Here is a 17,962-nt window from a genome sequence, read left to right as displayed (position 1 = left end):
ATATGTTAAACTATTCATATATATTTAGCAGAATATACAATCTATATCTATATATATACACATATATTTATACATATACATAAATTTATATACATATGTATATGTTTATACACATATATTTGTTGAAGAGATGGGAAATTGTATTTCTATTCTTTTGCTGTCAATATGGGTGACTATAGGTAAAAAACATCAACTATACTGCCCAATATGGTCCCTGTTTAATGTTGCTTTGTTTATGTATAAAGAAGTTTGGATCATGGGCAGACTCCATTAATTTACTCAGCTTGTATAGCATCTCAATGTGTAGGACACTAGACATCATTTCCAGGAGAATTGCAATAACTTGTAAGGGATGTCCCTCAGAGAAATCATGAAATATATGTAAATATTATATAATCAATTCTAGTCATCTAACCAACCACATGGTGAAGGAGAGACTCTCGACTCAGCCTTGGAGGCATTCATTCTAAGATGGCTGGATACATCAGTCACCTCAGTTTGGGTCTCAATCATTTGGGGAGGGGGATCTCAGTGCTTTTGTACGCTTCATCTAGCTACAAAGCCTTGAGGATTCCTTATTTTTTGAGGCCCTATAACCTGAAGAGGGACGTCTTCACCTTTATGATGTGGATTTCATGAGAGTCCCTCGTTCATTTCAATACTAGAATCCTTAGTCCATGTTTCAAAATTGGTTGCTTAGAAGAGCTGTTATTTGGTTCAAAACCATTTGAAAAAATATATAATGATTCTAGATAGGAAGGCTATCATATCTGCCTTGAGAATTTCATCATATATTCTGAGTCATATTAAGGTAGTAAACCATAATTAGGAAATTATAGAAATTGGAGTGAATGTGGTTTTTCATGAAACTCCTGAGGAGAAAACGTTGCAGTTACTCGAGTAGTAGCAGAACAAAGGAAGGATCTTATAAACTGAAAATTTCTAGAAATGTGTTCTTCTCATCTTCCCATAAATATCTTAGCAGCATCCCTGGATCAGCAGACAATGGTGTATGCATTGGTGATTGTGATTGTTTGTCCTTTATTCTCAAAGAGGACCATGACATAAGAGAAGTGATGTTATGGCATTCAAGTGAGGTAGCTTTAACTGAGGGAGGACTGTGCAAAGTCACCAGCCTCACTTTTTCCTCCAATGCCATTTGGATTGGATGATGGCTCTGGATGCAGTGGGAGACCATGACCTTGTAAAGCTAAGGTCTTTCTTTAGCTGGTCTCAATTTAAAAGCGACAATGGCCATTCAGTGATTTAGGCTTGAGGCAAAGAATGGCCTCTTTTACCTAGTTGAAAAAAAAAACTCCCATTTTGAGAAGGGAAGACTTTCAGGTTTTCTGGCCAAAACAAAAACAATTCCTGTTTATAGTCACTTTGAGTCCATCAGGGTCAAAACTATGGCCAAGTGGGACTTGGCTTATTGTTGGCCAAACATTGAAAGCAAGAATGATTTCAGGTCATGCCCCAAAATATCTTGGGAGATTTCAATGTTTAAAAAACAACAGATACAGAGTGTTGGCCCGCAGGAGGACCTGAGTTCAAATGTGACCCCAGACACTTAACACTTCCTAGCTGTGTGACTCTGCGCAAGTCACTTTACCCCAGTTGCCTCAGCAAAAAAAAAAAAAAAAAAAAAAGCTACACCAACAACAAAATATTCCTTTGGGTAGAGCACCCTATACATATAATACATAATTTATTATGTATAATATTATAATAAATATAAAATTTATATATTATAATAAATCATAAAGGTTAAAGGAAGTAACTATTCCATGTCTATGGAAAACTTTTGTAGCAACCAGAATGTGTTTTTACAAATCCTTTTCCATATGTAAACCAGAATTTCTTTTCTATATACTTCTTTGAGACAGCAAGAGGAAACATTTTATAGCAATGATTCTCAGAGTATCACTTTATTAAATATCTCTTTAACTGTACTAGTTATGTACTGAGTAGATAAATAATTCTCAGTTCATAATCTTTGGGGAAAATAAATCTCTGGTGGTATAAATCAATTGCAGTAAAGAATTACTCACAATCCCTCAAGTGGGTGAAAATCTTAGCCCAATACCCACTTGCTGGAACACTGAGACATATGGCCAATCTCTTGTGACCTATCTTATCAATAGGAATGGTAACTGGCAGAGGAAATCAGAGCCTATATGACTCATTTAATTCACATTTGCTTTGGAAAAAAACTATATTTTTAGTGGAATAAAAGTTGGGGCAGGAGAAGGCATTACTTATGAAGTATGGAATTTATAGCTATAAAGGTAGTATAGCATGTGGTTGTAGATTAGAAATTTTGAAAGCTAACCTAGAGTTTGTATTTAATTCATTACATAAAAATCAGCCACAACAAATTCTTGTGTCAATGAGGTTTGGCTAATTACCATAATACCACTGGTTTTTAAAGGTTATTATCACACCCTAACTCTGTATAGTAAATTAAAATGGGAAGAGTTACAAAGGAGGAAAATAGCAAAGAAGATATTGAAAAAAAAGATAAGCAATAAGATTCTGATATGAGAGCTGCAATGAAAATTAAAGGAAGGTTGAGGAGGAAATAAATCCAAAAGACTTTATAAAATGTATTCTTTCTCATTTGAAACTGCAAAGCAATTACCTAGATTACTTGCATAAATCATAAGGGAAATAAGACCTGGACAAGTGTGATTTTGCTAATTTTCCCTTCTAGTCACATTAGTGAAGAGAAAGATCCTTCCTCATGATGCAAGGTTGTGTGATGCCTTTTTTGACCCACTAACATTTCTTAAAATGTATCCCACTGCACAGTGTTCCCAAAATACACAAGCGAAACGTAATAACAACAAAAATAGATTCCAGTTTCTACTATTATAACAAAAAGGCTTCTAGAGTAAATTTAATTAGTACCCAAAAACTAAAATAAAATAGTAATTTAAGGATTCCTAAACTCCCTAAATTATAATTTTCAGGCATTTTAAAACATATAAATAAACACAAAAATGATTCTTATGTTCATATATTTCACAGGTGGTTACAAATAAGAGAACATGTTATATGAATTTACTTAGGGAAACAGGAACAAACATTTATTAAGCACATTATTTATGTTGCAGGACTATGCTAAATGCTTTACAAATATTATCTTATTTTTTATTAAATATCTTTCCTTCCTCTTCTCCTTTCCAACCCTATTGTGTATTTCCCCTTCCCTCTCCCAAAAAGAAGTGTGCACTGAAATCTTTAATAGAAACTAAGGTAGAATATAAGGAATATATTGAAATAATTCATCAATTATTATAGCATAGAGAAATTGTAAAAAGATGAATTAAAAAGAAACAAGAAGATCTTTTGGTTCTGTCAAAAATAGTGTTTATTCCAACAAGCCAATGTAGTCAAGCTAAAATGCTTAACTTTTCGTTATCATCAAATGAAAGCAGCAGCATCCAATGACCCAAACATGAGAAATTTCTTTTCTTTCTAACATTCCTTCTCTACCTCCACCCCACAACTTTCTGCAGCTATAATAAGGGAGGAATTACTGTAAAGAAATATTATAATAGTTTCAACTGTAATACTTTTGAAAGAATCACTTGCTTTGTGCACATTGTGATACTGACAGATTTTTTTATATCATACCAATAAATAAAGATGTATAACAGTTAAGCCACTAAAATAACCCTTTCCATTGGAATTATTCCTGTATACAGTATTTTCAAGTATCTGAGTGTTGTGCTTTCATGTGTGTGAGATGTCAATCACCAACCCACATAGAGCTGCAAATTAGAGAACACCACCAAAATAAATTAGAAGCTTTGCTCTACATACAAGATATAAAACTTACAAGATATGAAGGATCTAAATGAGAAAAAAAATAGAAATATATTTTATTGTGTATCAGTTAAAGGAGCAGAGGGTTTTTATTTTATTTTTTTCAGTTAGAAATGCTAAGTGAACCACAGGTGTACATCAAGTTTAACAGCCAAGAAAGCATGACTAAAGCAAATATTATAGAGTTTTTAAAATATATATATTTTATTTTCTTCTCTTGCTACTAATGAATAAATAGTCTAAATTCATGAGAATAATAACTTGTTGTAAAGCATTTTCCTTCTTTGGAATTTTAGCAGATTTTTCTGGGTTTGCCCTTCAGGAGAAACCAGAAGCTTTGCAATTCTTGAATTTTTATTTTTCTTTACAAATCAGAATTAATAAAACTTGGATGTCAAAAACAATAATTTGCAGCTCTTACCTGCATTTTATATGTCAAAAAGAAGTTTTGCCCTTAATTAACAAAGCTTTGACTTTTTCTTCATCTCAAATGATTTTTTGTTCCTCAGCTCCCTGTTGTTTTACTTTTTGTTTTTAAAGGAAACATTAAAGAATGTTCTTCTTTGCCTTTTTCATAGGTCGTGAACATATTGCTTACTTTTCCAAGTTAACTCCATTTATTAAAATAATAGACATAAGTATATTGTAGTTATATTGTTCCACTTTTCAAAACAAATTCTATGCCTAACTTCATTGGTATGGTACTGGATTCCTTTGTTCTTCAGAAACTATTAAAATTTCTAGTTATTTAAATATTTAAATAGATTTGAATAGATTTTGATTGATTTTTATATTTATAGATGTGAATATTCCCTTCCTAGATCATAGAAAAATAAACCTTGAAGTTCATCCAGTACAACACCTTAATTTTTTTAGCTTTCAATACTTTTTAAGAAAAGAATCATTTTCCAAATATATATATATATAGTTTTCAATGTTAATTTTGACTTTGTATTCCAAATTTTTGTCCTTCTTTATATCATCAAGGCAACAAGCAATCTGATGTAGGTTAAATATCTTCAATCCTTTTAAACATATTCCCTCCAAAAATCAGACAAAAGCGTGTGTGGGAGATTAAGAGAAAGAAAACAAACAAACAAAAATTGGTGAAAATGCTATGTTCCACCTCACATTCAGACTCTAAGAGATATCTCCCTCAATGTGGATGACATTTATGATCCCAAGTCTATTGGAATTGTCTTGGATCACCACATTATTGAGAAGAACCAAGTCCATCAGAGTTGATCATCACATAATCTCTTTATTACATATACAATGTTCTCTTGGTTCTTCTCACTTTACTAAGCAACAATTAATGTAAGTGCATCCAGGCTTTTCTGAAATCAGTCCGGCCATCATTTTGAATAGAAAAATAACATTCCATTGTATTCAGATATTATAACTTATTCAGCCATTTCCCCAACTGATGGTCATCCACTCAATTTCCAGTTCTTTTCCACTACAAAAAGGGCTGCTGCAGTTTTCATATGTGGATCCTTTTCCCTCTTTTATGATCTTCTTTTAGGATACAGACTCAGTAGTGGCACTGCTGGACCAAAAAGTATACCCACTTTTATAGTCCTTTGGACACTGTTCCAACTGCTCTCCAGAATGCTCACAACTCTATCAACAATGCATTAGAGTCCCAGTTTTCCCACATCCCCTCCAACATTTATCATTATCTTTTCCTGTCATTTTAGCCAATCTGAGAGGTGTGAAATGCCACTTCAGAGTCTTAATTTGCAGTTCTCTAATTAAAGTAATTTAGAACATTTTTTAAATGCTCTAATTTTTTCAGACAGCTTTAATTTCATCATCTGAAAATTTTCTCTGCACATTCTTTGACCATTTATCACTTGAGGAATGACTTATATTCTTATAAATTTGAGTCACTTCTTTATATAATTTAAAAATGAGAGCTTTTTCCAAAACACTGACTGTAATTTGCCCCCAACTTGCTTCTTCCCTTCTAATCTTGGATGCATTGGTTTTGTTTGTGCTAATTTTTTTAAATTTAATATAATGAAAATTATCCATTCTTATTTCATAATCCAACACCTTAATTTTGATGATAAAGAAATGGAGTCATTTCTCATGGTCATAGAGTTGTCCCTGTTCAAGCTGTTTGAACAGAAAGCCAACATACTTCCAATGATATCATGGAATTTCCTCATCCTGAAGAACTATCTCTCATGTTTCCCTAATAGAATTCTATTCTGGTTGCTGGAGACTAGACACTTTTCTTTCTTTTCTTTTCTTTTTCTTTTTTTTTTAATCTCAGGGGTACCATTTTGGTCTGTCTCTTTATGGTCCTGATAAGCCCATTTACTTTTCTATTTGTTTGTTAGCATTGTTATTGTTTGTACTTGGAAAAGAAATACTAAATTTCATAAGACTTAAAGTATAAGTACCTTTTAATGTCATCAAGTTCAGCTGCTATATGTTACAGATGAATTCCAAGGCAATGGAATGACAGACATTCAAAGACACACAGGCAATTAGAAGCAAAAAAGTACTACAACCTAGGACTCTTTATTTTTTATCCATGGCTCTTTTCCCTGTTGTCCTATCTTTTTAAGTATGAAAAGGATAAATTTTAAAATAAATTTTCCATTGAGTTTGGAGAACTTATTTCTCCAATATTAAGTCCTTGGAAATTGTACATTTCTTTATTCTTATTCACTTGTTTCAAATGTTTTAATACCCCCCAATTTTCCATATCTGTGCAAACTACATTTTCAAATACTTTCATACATCATTTTCCCCATCACAATTTCAGTACATCACATTTTAGCTAAAGAATTTTGGGGGAGTTTTGTAGAAGTTGCACCTCATACATGAAGGCCAATAGATGACACAGAAAATTTAGACACTCAGAAATGCACGAAATATATGTATTGTATTTTATAAAATTAACACTTTTCATCTCTTAACACTGAAGAATCTTAAACAGATTCTTCTTTGGTACAATGAAAGGGCCAAAAAAATTTATACAGATTTTTCTGATCATGGGGGTGCTGCACTTCTAATCCACATGAAGTTGAAGGGATAAATGTTCATGTACCTTTGTTTGCTGACTACATCAAAAAACAGTCTTTGTTTCAGCTCAAATATCAGATTTCCTCCATTGATAGCCCAGTGTTCTGGATTTTTGCCAATATTTTGAGCCCCTATTCTCTCTTATTTGTCTTGTTTATTGATCACTCCTATTATAAATATGTAACAAGTTCACATAGCTCTTTGTGGAACTGTGGTATTTGCTAACATTTTCATGTCTTTTACTGAATGTTTGTGTTAGTATAAATCCCCTAAAACAGGGAATGTGTCTTTTGTTTGATTGTTCAAACAAATACAGAATCAAAAAGTCATGGTCAACAAGTGTGTAGTAAGTGAATATATACACATATACACATACACATACACATATATGTATATTTAATTATATATCTACATATCTACATACATATATAAGTATCTTTAGGAGGAAGTTAGCACTAATTAAGCAAACATTGTCCTAAGTGCTGGAGATAAAAGTACCATATCTGTACTCAAGGAGCTCACATTCTAATAGAGACAAGGTGCAAAAAAAAAAAAAAAAAAAAAAAAAAGAAAAATCCATCATACTAAATTCAGATAGGACATATCTGACTATATCATATTCAGTAAATGGGGAATAAATGAGAAAAGACTTTAGCAAGAATGGGCCAAGAAGAGGTAGGTGAGATTTTAGCTGAGTCTTGAAGAAAGCCAACAAATAGAAGAGGGAGGAAGACTATTTCAAGCACAGAGAACTGTCAGTGAAAATGCAAGGAATGGGGAGATTTAGTATTATGGGTGAAGCCATCATAGCAAGTTATCTCACATTATCATAGAGAAGACTAAGGCATAAAAACAAAAGATGAGAAAGGCTGTTACTGATTTATGATTAATTTAAAGGACAAACAGAAGATTTTATATTGGATTCTAGAGGCAATAGGAAGCCACAGTAGTTTATTGAGTGAGATAAGGGGGGTAGAATAGATAAATTTTTCAATTTAGAAATAGCTTTTGGGCAGCTTAGTAGAGTATAGGAAAAAAGGAAGCAAGTGAACAATTACAAGGCTTATTATGCCTTTATTCTAAGGCGTAAGGGATAAGGACCTCAACCAGGCTGGGATTTATTGACTAGAGAGAAGGGGACACACATAAGATGTGTTATGTATGTAGAAATGACAAGATTTGACCACAGCTTGTACGTATGGCATAATTGTACTTGAGGAGTTGAGCATGAGTGGTTTTGTAAGTTGGGTTGCACCCTTAACAGTAGTCCATCCTAAAATATTAAGTATGTGATCTTTGACTGCTCTGTTATTTCCAAACATGTCAATTCTATCCCCAAAACACATTTCTTCTTTCCCTACATGAACTATCTTTCCTTATAATGAGTCAGTTGTTCTACTGTTAATCTTCTCATTCAGATCAAATTACTATCTTTTCAGTCCTTAAATTACAAAAATATATATATACATGTTAGCTCTTATTCCCATGACTTCTTCTGTTCTTTATTCTATCTCTTTTAATTCAAAGTATGTCATAACCTTGTGTGTGGAACTTGGATCCTTAACTTATGTTCTATTGACTACCCTGAGGGATTTAGGGATAGATTTCAGAAAATCTTTGAACTTGGATGGGAGAATAATCACATCTTTATCTTTAGTAGCTTCTAAATGAAATTTAGCATATCTTTTAATTATGAGTGCAGATAACAAAACATAATGAGTCTATAAGTTTAACCAGGTATTCAAAGGTGTAGACCATCTCACACACACACACACACCTCAAGTGTTTCTAAGTTCATTCCACTACCTAATTTTTCCTCTTCTGTTCTATATTACTTTTAACTCAGAGCTTTAAAAGCAGTTCATTTGTCTCTATATAACTGAGATAAATAGTTATATATCTTCTTCTCAGGCAGTCTATATACTAAAGAAGCACCAAAATCAACTTGGAAGTCACAATATCATATCACTGTTTTATTAGTCTCCTACTTAAAATAACATTATCCTATTATACTATACATATTTAATGATTTTATATAACTATCAATTGGTTGCTCCTTATTACTATTAAAAAACTAAAAGATGAACAGAATAGCTGATTTCAGTTAAATGTCCACTCTCCTTGAGAACTCTAGATTTGGATTAGTTGCCCTGTCTTTAAAATTTAATCAGTTTGCTTAGTATTATTATCAGGAAACTATTAGTTAGTTACAGTTTTGGAGGAGATAGTCTTTAAGGTCTTTTTCAAATCAGAAATTCTGTGAATTTCTCAGATGGCTCTACTCTGAGTGAAGAAAAACAAACTACAAGGCACATCCCTTTCCCCTCTCTATAGGGTCAATATCAGTCCAGTAGTGTATTCATTGTTGCATGGGGACTACTAAAGTAATATCTATGTGTTTTTGTTATTATTGATGTTTTATAATTAGCAATACATAGAATTATTGTGGAAGACCTTTGTGTGATAGATAAATGTCAGTGTAATATCTTATATTTAAAATATAAATTAACTCTTAAGTTGACTAGTGGGTGAGCAGCAACATGACCTGACTTGGAAAAAATGTCTACCTTCTATATCAAAACAGGGATAAGACAAAAATGTACATGTTATGCCACCTCACAAGTAAGGTTCCCAGATTTACCATATAAATTGAAGGTACTTAGTGGATCCATACTGAAAATTCTTACTGTTGCATTTTCCCTATTTAGTCTAAGTATTCGATTAATTCAAAATAAAATCATTTAATGAAATAGCACAATAAGATTTTCAATAGAACATCCCCACCATAAACATTTTCCATTTTCCCACAAATATACACAATACAGGTCTGAAATTTATGCAAAGGGGAGCACACGTGATCAATGTTTGTGGAGGCTCAAAACTAAATGGCCTTTGTTATTTTCTAGGGTTGTCATGGCACTGCTAAGGTACAAGTTGTCTCTGCTGGGTCTACTCTTTGTTGGACATGAAATCTTTTTCAATGGGTTCTACTTCTTTTGTATTTCAATTTCCACTGGATTATTGCCCTGTTCCTCTTCTCATTTTTCATCTGGGTGTTCTTCATTGCTATCTTCTGGGATTATCTCTTAAGGATAATTTAAACGAATTCTATTTCAGTCTAATAGACTATAGTGTCTAAAAGGTTTTCCTAATGATGATATTTGGTATGATACATTTTGAATTGCTTCCTTAAGTCCACCTCTCTTACCAAGATCCGGATGTAAGTCTAAGACTTATGGACAAATTTCATATTTTTCCAGTCTACAAAATTGAAATAACATATCTCAAATATCTTATTGGAATTCTTCATGACACACTAACAATGTGATTTAATTGGTGACCTCAAATGTGCCCTCAAATGATCACATATATTATCCTTTATGATTTATTATACAATAACATCATATGACAGTGTTAATTATGGGAAAATAATATTATATATGATAAATATAAATATGTGTGTATATAAGTTTGATTGTTATAACCAACACAATGGAATATTAGATTGTCAAGGGCTGGGACTATTTTTCTTCTGTTTATTCTTCTGTTAACACAAGGAGCTTAATGAATCTCTTTTCAGACTAATCTGGACAGACTTTCCACTCTGAGACTTAAGTTTCCTGTGAGAAGGAATTGTTTTACTTTGACTTTCCATCCTACCACTTACCACTGTGCCTGGCATCTAGTAAATGCCTGTTGGTGTGTATTGGATAGGATTTTATTAGGTAGTGATTCATAGTGATAGAACTGTGCCATTTAAGGAATAGGATATTGACTTGGCTTTTTTTTTCTTTTTATCATAAGCCATAAACTAAAACTGAGCTTTTAATTCTTAATCAAGGGCAAACAATATTAGACAATGCAGGGGAAAAATAACTGAGGAAAGAAACAATAAAATACAACTCTGTTAACTGTCTCTGACAAACACCATGCCTAAAGGCTACAATTACCTAGTTTCATTAACTGTAAAAGAAGTTATTTTAAAATAAGTTTTAACTGTCATTCCTCACAGGACTTAGACTTTACTCCCTTTACAAATTCTGACAAACATTAGTGAGACAATGTTGGGCCTGACACCTTGCAAGATTTTATTACACTAAGCAGACATGAAGGTTGAAAATATCATAAATATTAATCAGGGTTTAATGAACAGCGGGAGGCCTCCACACATCAACTTGTACTTGGGGAAACTTTGAATTAAACACACTACTTCCTACCCTATAAATCATTGGTGAAAACTTGAAGGTACTTGGATGCCACTGCTTATGCTGCTAGATCCCAGGTCACAAAACAGTCGAGATGTAAAAATAGACATCATTTTATCACCCCACATGGAGCTTCTGAATTTTTAACCTGTCCTTTTTTTGTTCTTTTTAAATTTTAATTACTTCTGAAAGATTCAGAATTAATATCTCAGAAGAATCAAGGACTTCATTTTTTTTCTGCAGAGAAAAATAGTACAGGTGAAATTGGTGCAAGCTTGTCTCACATTGTCTCATTACTGAACAATAATGATAATCTGAAAGGACAATCTGCCTTGGGTTTGAGAGCCGAATCCAACAGTCAATGGATTGACTTATTGCATTTATTAAATATGTCCATTGCTAGCTTTGCCTCAAGACAAATTTACTATGTTTAACAGAAAAAGACAATGTTTCCCAGTATAATTTGCTATTTCATAGGCATTCAAGACACAGACACCTATGGCCTCAAAGAGTGTACAGATAAAGAAAAAACTCATAAATGAAGGGACATGCATTTCATACAGAATAATCTTAGTGATACTTATAATACTTATAAAGATATAGAATTGGGGCAACTAAATGGCGCAGTGGATAGAGCACCCACCCTGAAGTCAGGAGGACCCAAGTTCAAATCTGACCTCAGACACTTAACACTTCTTAGCTGTGTGACCCTGGGAAAGTCAATTAATCCCAATTGCCTCAGCCAAAAAAAAAAACAAAAAAAAAAGGATCTAGAATAAAGGTAGGAGATTCAATAAATTCATTTTTCATTGCACAGTTAGGATTCATATATAGTGGCTGTGCTTAATGTTGGCATTTCAGATTAGCCCTTGTAATATATATTCTTAATAGGGCCTTTCTGTACCACATCTCCTAAATGATGAACATCACAAGGTAATGAAGAGGTTTAGACTGTTAAGATATGTTTAAGAAATTCATATGTCGTGTGACTTTTTCATACTTCATAATCCTATTCCAAGAGGTCATACAGGGCCTCTTATATTTTACCAAGGATACCCATTAAACTTTAATCCTCTTTCCCTCTGAATTTCCTTTTATCTCTTGGCAGGAAAATGTAATTCTTCATTGTCTTTTTTTCCTTCCTCCATTTTCTAGTTTGTTCTGTTAACACATGCCTATCAATCACTCCCAAGAACACTATACCAGTCTTTTGCCAAGGAGTGTTTAAGAGGGAAGGGAAATCTGACTTTACCTGTATGAATATTACTCATTCCTTTCTTAAGGTTGCCTGGTACCTTAGCTCCTACAACCAGTCCCTTGACTGCCGAATCAGTATTTGTCATTTACTATAGAATGAGATGTCGATTATGTATACATGCATTGTAGATGTATTTTTTTAAGATTAAAGCATTTGAAAAAATTCCCAAGAACCACTGGCATCTTCAAATATTTAGTAGTGGGGAAATCTTAAGAAGGTAAGTTGTTGAAAATGAGCATAAAATTTAAAAAATAAGGAACAAATGAATAAACCCACATTTACTAAATGACTATTGTATGCCAGACGTTGGGAGATGTAAATACAAAAGTTATGCTGTGGTTCCAAATATTCATATAGGAGAATGGTAACTAGGGGAAGGATTTATAGAATGAACAGAATTTTTTAAAGTGACAAAAGGAGTTATAGGCCAGTCAGTTTTCTCCTTTCCTTCCCTTCCCTCCCAGAAATAATGGTAGTATTAATTTGATTAGAGTTTCTGGAGCAGGAGGAGGAAAGAGGAAGCAGTTGCAAAAGATGGAAGCTACATTTGCCAAGGCAAGGCAGATAACAAGATGTCCAGAGTGAATATTGGGATGGAAAATAAAACATAGTCTGGAGAAGGCTAGTGACTTGGCTCTCATCAAACAGGACAGCTCAAGCTCAGAGTAACATTCCACAAAAGAATTGATTAACTCCCATAGAGAAAGGGAAAATGATTTCTCAATGTCAAGTCCAGAAAATGATTAATTTTTTTTCATATAAGTTCTATCAGTCCTTCATTTATTAAATTAAGCAGCTAAAATACCTTTTTTTAAAATAAGTGGTTATTTCTTGATTAGTGAAATAGTTTTGCTACCACAAAGCCTTACTAATTTGTCTTCAAAGATATCATAATTGTTTTTATGCCATGTTAAAATGTGCCAACTTTCTTGCATTTCAAGAAGCCATCATTAAATTCCTCAAGCATTTATTAGACAAAATGAGATGTACTCATGTGATTTAATGAAATAAATACTATGAGAATAGTGACAAATATTTAAATTCAGAAGTCACCATTTCTCAATTTAGAATCCTCAGGTTAAACTGTATAGGTGATAGTAACATAATATATATTTTTAAATACTTTATGATAAATACAAGTTATGAATATTTTTACATTTCTGCTATGTGGCCTATATAACAATATCATCCTGATGGTTTTTGTTGTCATATATTATAGATCTTAAATCTAGAAATGAAATAAACCTCAAAAATAGTCTGGATCAACACCATTCTTTTAGAGATGAGAAAACTGAGGCCTGAATAGATTAAGTGACTTGTCTAGGACCACACAGGCAATTGTCAAGAGAGGCAATGAAGCTATTTTTATAGCTTCTGAATCAGTACTCTTTCCATTGCCTCCAGATTTGGAAACATTTAAAAAGGGGTTTTATTTGAAGTGAGAACTGAAGCAAAGTATGGCTACAATCAGATTGACTAAAACCCAATTTGGATCTAATCTTGTTCAGTCAATCTAGGCTCTTTTTCTCTCCCAGTAACAATTACTTGCTGTTAATCCTATTAGCCCACTGAATCAGCCGTCAGGATTTCCAAATATGTTAACACTAAGCAATAGGGACCTCTGACACTCTAGGATTCAGAACAGCTTAGTTATGCTATTGAAAAAAGACTGAAATGAAGCCATAATTAATCAAAACTCCCATCCAAATGATTTGTACATTTGACCTATTTTTCACTAGAAATATAATAGAATGTCAAATAATATTTTATAACACTTTTACAAGAGAGTTAAATTAAAACTGAGTTAGCTAAAGAAGGCAGTCATATGATTGGGAAATAGACAAATTTCAAAATGATCAAGTTCAAAATATTAAATTGATGCCAATGATTTATCTAGGAAATGAGGGCAGAATTGACAAAGGTGACAGACAACATAAAATAGATCTTAAAACATAGCAAATTCAATGTTAATAGCCAGAAGTCATAAACATAATGGCTGACTTTGTTTCTCTACAGGTAAAAAACAATCTGCCAGTTTACTAGCGACTTTACTTTTAGTTATTTTTCTTTATGCTCTGCTAATTATAATTGACAGGAAACAAGGAAAATGTGATTTAAAAGAAGTTGTATTTTAGATATTTGATCTACAAAAGCCTTGTATTGTTCTAGTCCCTCTCCCCATAAAACATCTATATCATTTTAGCACAACAGTGTGATTTCTTGTTTAACTTTTTTTTCCCTTTCTTTAGATTTGGATTCATTCTTCATAAAGATGAAGCTGTACTTCAGAAAATTGATCTTGAAACTCTGTCATATATAAAAACAATTAGCTTAAAGGACTACAACTGTATTCCTCAATCTCTGGCTTACACTCACCTTGGAGGATACTATTTTATCAGTTGCAGCCCTGACACTACTGGGGCTATTCCACCCCAGCTCATGGTGGACAGTGTAACTGACTCAGTCATTGGATACAATGGTGATGTTATGGGTACCCCATATGTTTCTCCAGATGGACATTATCTTGTAAGCATTGATGATGTGAAAGGCCTGATGCGGGTCCAATACATTACCATCAGAGGAGAAATCCAGGATGCATTTGATATTCACACTAACCTGCATATATCTGATATTGCCTTCCAGCCCTCTTTTACTGAAGCCCACCAGTACAATGTCTATGGCAGCTCAGGCTTGCAAACAGATGTGCTCTTTGTAGAACTTGCTTCTGGAAAGGTAAAAATGATCAAGAGTCTCAAGGAGCCTTTAAAGGCAGAAGAATGGCCTTGGAACGGAAAAAACAGGTTAATCAAGGACAGTGGGCTCTTTGGCCAATACCTGATGACACCATCCAAGGAATCCCTTTTTATCTTAGATGGACGACTCAATAAGTTAAACTGTGAGATCACTGAAGTAGAGAAAGGAAATATAGTTATTTGGGTTGGAGATGCCTAAAGAACCAAGTTAGATAACTACTGAATGAATAGTTTTACAGTACATTGCACTTAACTCCATTCTTTCAATTTATGGTTTTTCTTTGAAAGTTTATATTCTAACCTGATATAACTTAGATCACTGGTGACCCAATGGAATGTGGAATTTAATATGACAAAGCAATTAAGATGTCTCTGAAGACAGACTGATTGCAATGAATATTAGAAATAGTGGGGAATTGTCCAACTCATTTTTAAAAAGGTACCATCTTTACACTGTAAACTAATGGTCACAGAGAAATTTCAAGAAAATTTAGCAAATTACATCAAACCTGCAGAAATTTCCCAGTAACTTATGCTTCTTTATATTTTAAGGGCAATTCATTTAGGTTATTTTTTTCTTTTTCTTTTTTGTTGTTGCTGTTTTTTTTCCTTCTTTCAGTTTACTTCAAATCACAAATAAAGGTATGTGCAACCTTAGAATTATGAAATGAAAAGATTCTGTCCTGTCCACTGTTTATAATCTTTTTGTGCCTTGAAGGGAATGTCTCATGAAGAAAGGGAAGAATAGAAGCAAGATATGTTCTCATGTGGGCTTTAAACTGATGGTCCTAGGAAAGAATAACACATAGTCCCTCTTTAGCCAAATCTTGCCTTCAGTCCCTTGTTTAACCTTTAATAAAATATTCTTTGAAGGCATAAATTAGCCCTGGGGTGTGTGTAGGTAACAAAAGGTATAATTTGAAATGAAGTGTACCACAGAGCATGAAGGGGAGGTAAAAGAATGGGATGTGGGGGAAAAATGCTTGCAGTGTCTTCTGTACTCAAAATGTTTCTAATCTCTAGAGTAAGGGTATATTTTTATTGCAGGTTTTGTTTGCTGTGTCACCTGCTTAATTACAGACCTTTTCCTTTATCAGTAGTCAGTAGCTATTCATTTCTTCCTTTCCAAATAGCCCAAAGTTTGGATCATATATATACTACGTAGAAAAAAACACATATCATGAAATTAACACCAAAATGTATAACCTGGCTAGAAAGATGAGTTTGTATTAGGCATTACATGATTTAGAAATATGATTCAGAGAACAAAATTGTTAACCCCATACCCAGTGGTTTTAGCTGTGATTGGTTTAAGCTGTGATTGACTATCCATTGTCTTTGCTATTTACCTGTATTTTCACAGATTATCTTTCACCACTTTGTTTTAAATCATTGATTTAGCCTATTCCTTTCCTACATAATCCCTAAATATTCACTCAATAGATTGTACACCTTTAGTTAAGAAGCTAGAAACTCTTCTGCTTTAGAACATCATATAGAGGCTCTTCTATTCTTTCTCTCATTATTCTAGCTCTGTCCCTATTGCTCTTTGCCCCTCCTTTATTTTTCTCACTCTCTTTTTTTCTGTCACTCTTTGTCTTTCTGTTTTTCTTTTTCAATGTCAATCTAGTCTTTCAATCTATCTCTACCACTATTTTTGTCATTCAGTATCACTTTCTAACATTTTCTGGCTGTTTCTGTCTCTCTGTCTCTCTGTCTCCTCTGCAAAACAAACAGAAGATTGGTTTATTGAAATGATGACCTTATTTACCATAATTGCATACATGTTTAGGAAGTTTTGTTTTTTATAGTTACTTTGATAAAGAATGTTTATGGGCTATTGGAATGATCTCCATTTAGTAAAGGCAACTAGAAAAGGTCTTTTTTAAATACAAAATTTGATCTGGTTTAGATTGTGTAAAAATGCTTAGAAATCTGAAATTTTATAGCGTGTAATCTCTTGTGTGTATATAGCATCCTGCACTGCGTGGTACAATAGATCTCTCTTTAGCTTGAAGAAACTTCCTGGGAGATAGATTTAATAAACAACAACAATCTGCTTATGTTTCTTGTTACTGAATCTGCTTTCCCTTTTAAAAGTTTTTCCCATTGTGAACATGAGCTGTTATTTAATTATTTATAATAGGTCTGTCTCATACATTCTTCTTCTGTAATTTACAACATGTGGATGTTCTGTCTGTAGAAAAAAAACTGCTTGATAAAAGGAGAATAAACAAACCCCTTACGTTTTAAATCCTTGTGAAGTCAGTCAATATTCTAATATATGTATGTCAGTGTTTCTCTTCACAATAATTCAAGAAAACTAGAAATCTTGGTTTGCTTAAAGGGGCAAAAATAAATTGTTGAGACATATTTACTTTAATCAGACACCAACTCTTCCTATGACCAATGATACTGACAACTTAAGAATAAAAACTATCTATCTGTGCAAATGAACATTGTGCAGGAATGTGCATTTTAATCTAAATAAATTACAGAGTGATTATCTCATCCAAAAAAGTTGAAAAGTAAATGGTCCCACTGCAATATCTCTTCTTGCTGTTGACCTGAGTTGTAAATAGAATATTTCAATGATGCCCTTCAAAATAAAATACTTCTCTCCAAATTACTTTCTAAAACTTAAATCTTGAGTGATAAATTAAATATATTTTCACTTCAGCTAATTCAACAATTAAATCATCAAAGGTAATTCCAAAAAATACCTATTCTATTCAGTCCAGAAAAATACTTACCCTTTAAAATGTGATTCTAAGGATTTTAGGCATTTCTCTATTTTCTGTGTTCTAAGGGAATACTGCTTCATTTTTTCCCAGACTTAATTTTCCTTTTTCACCAGACTTGTTGAAGATTTTCTC

The 17,962-nt window shown here is 32.9% G+C and overlaps 1 protein-coding gene across 5 annotated transcripts in view; it reads left to right on the top strand.

Moving 5' to 3' along the window:
* FSTL5 (follistatin like 5) overlaps positions 1-17,654 on the top strand; it is a 933,164-nt gene extending 915,510 nt beyond the window's left edge. For all 5 annotated transcript variants that reach the window (XM_031942878.1, XM_031942877.1, XM_031942880.1 and 2 more), the window contains one exon: positions 14,583-17,654. In XM_031942878.1, coding sequence (XP_031798738.1) covers positions 14,583-15,285 — 703 coding nt within the window. In that variant the 3' untranslated portion in view covers positions 15,286-17,654. The remainder of the gene's footprint in view (positions 1-14,582) is intronic.
* Positions 17,655-17,962: the final 308 nt, after the last annotated feature.

The sequence above is a fragment of the Sarcophilus harrisii genome, chromosome 6 (assembly GCF_902635505.1).
Source record: "Sarcophilus harrisii chromosome 6, mSarHar1.11, whole genome shotgun sequence".
Taxonomy (NCBI): domain Eukaryota; kingdom Metazoa; phylum Chordata; class Mammalia; order Dasyuromorphia; family Dasyuridae; genus Sarcophilus; species Sarcophilus harrisii.
Note: the sequence above shows the minus strand (reverse complement) of the source record. Positions and strands in the feature narration are given on the sequence as shown.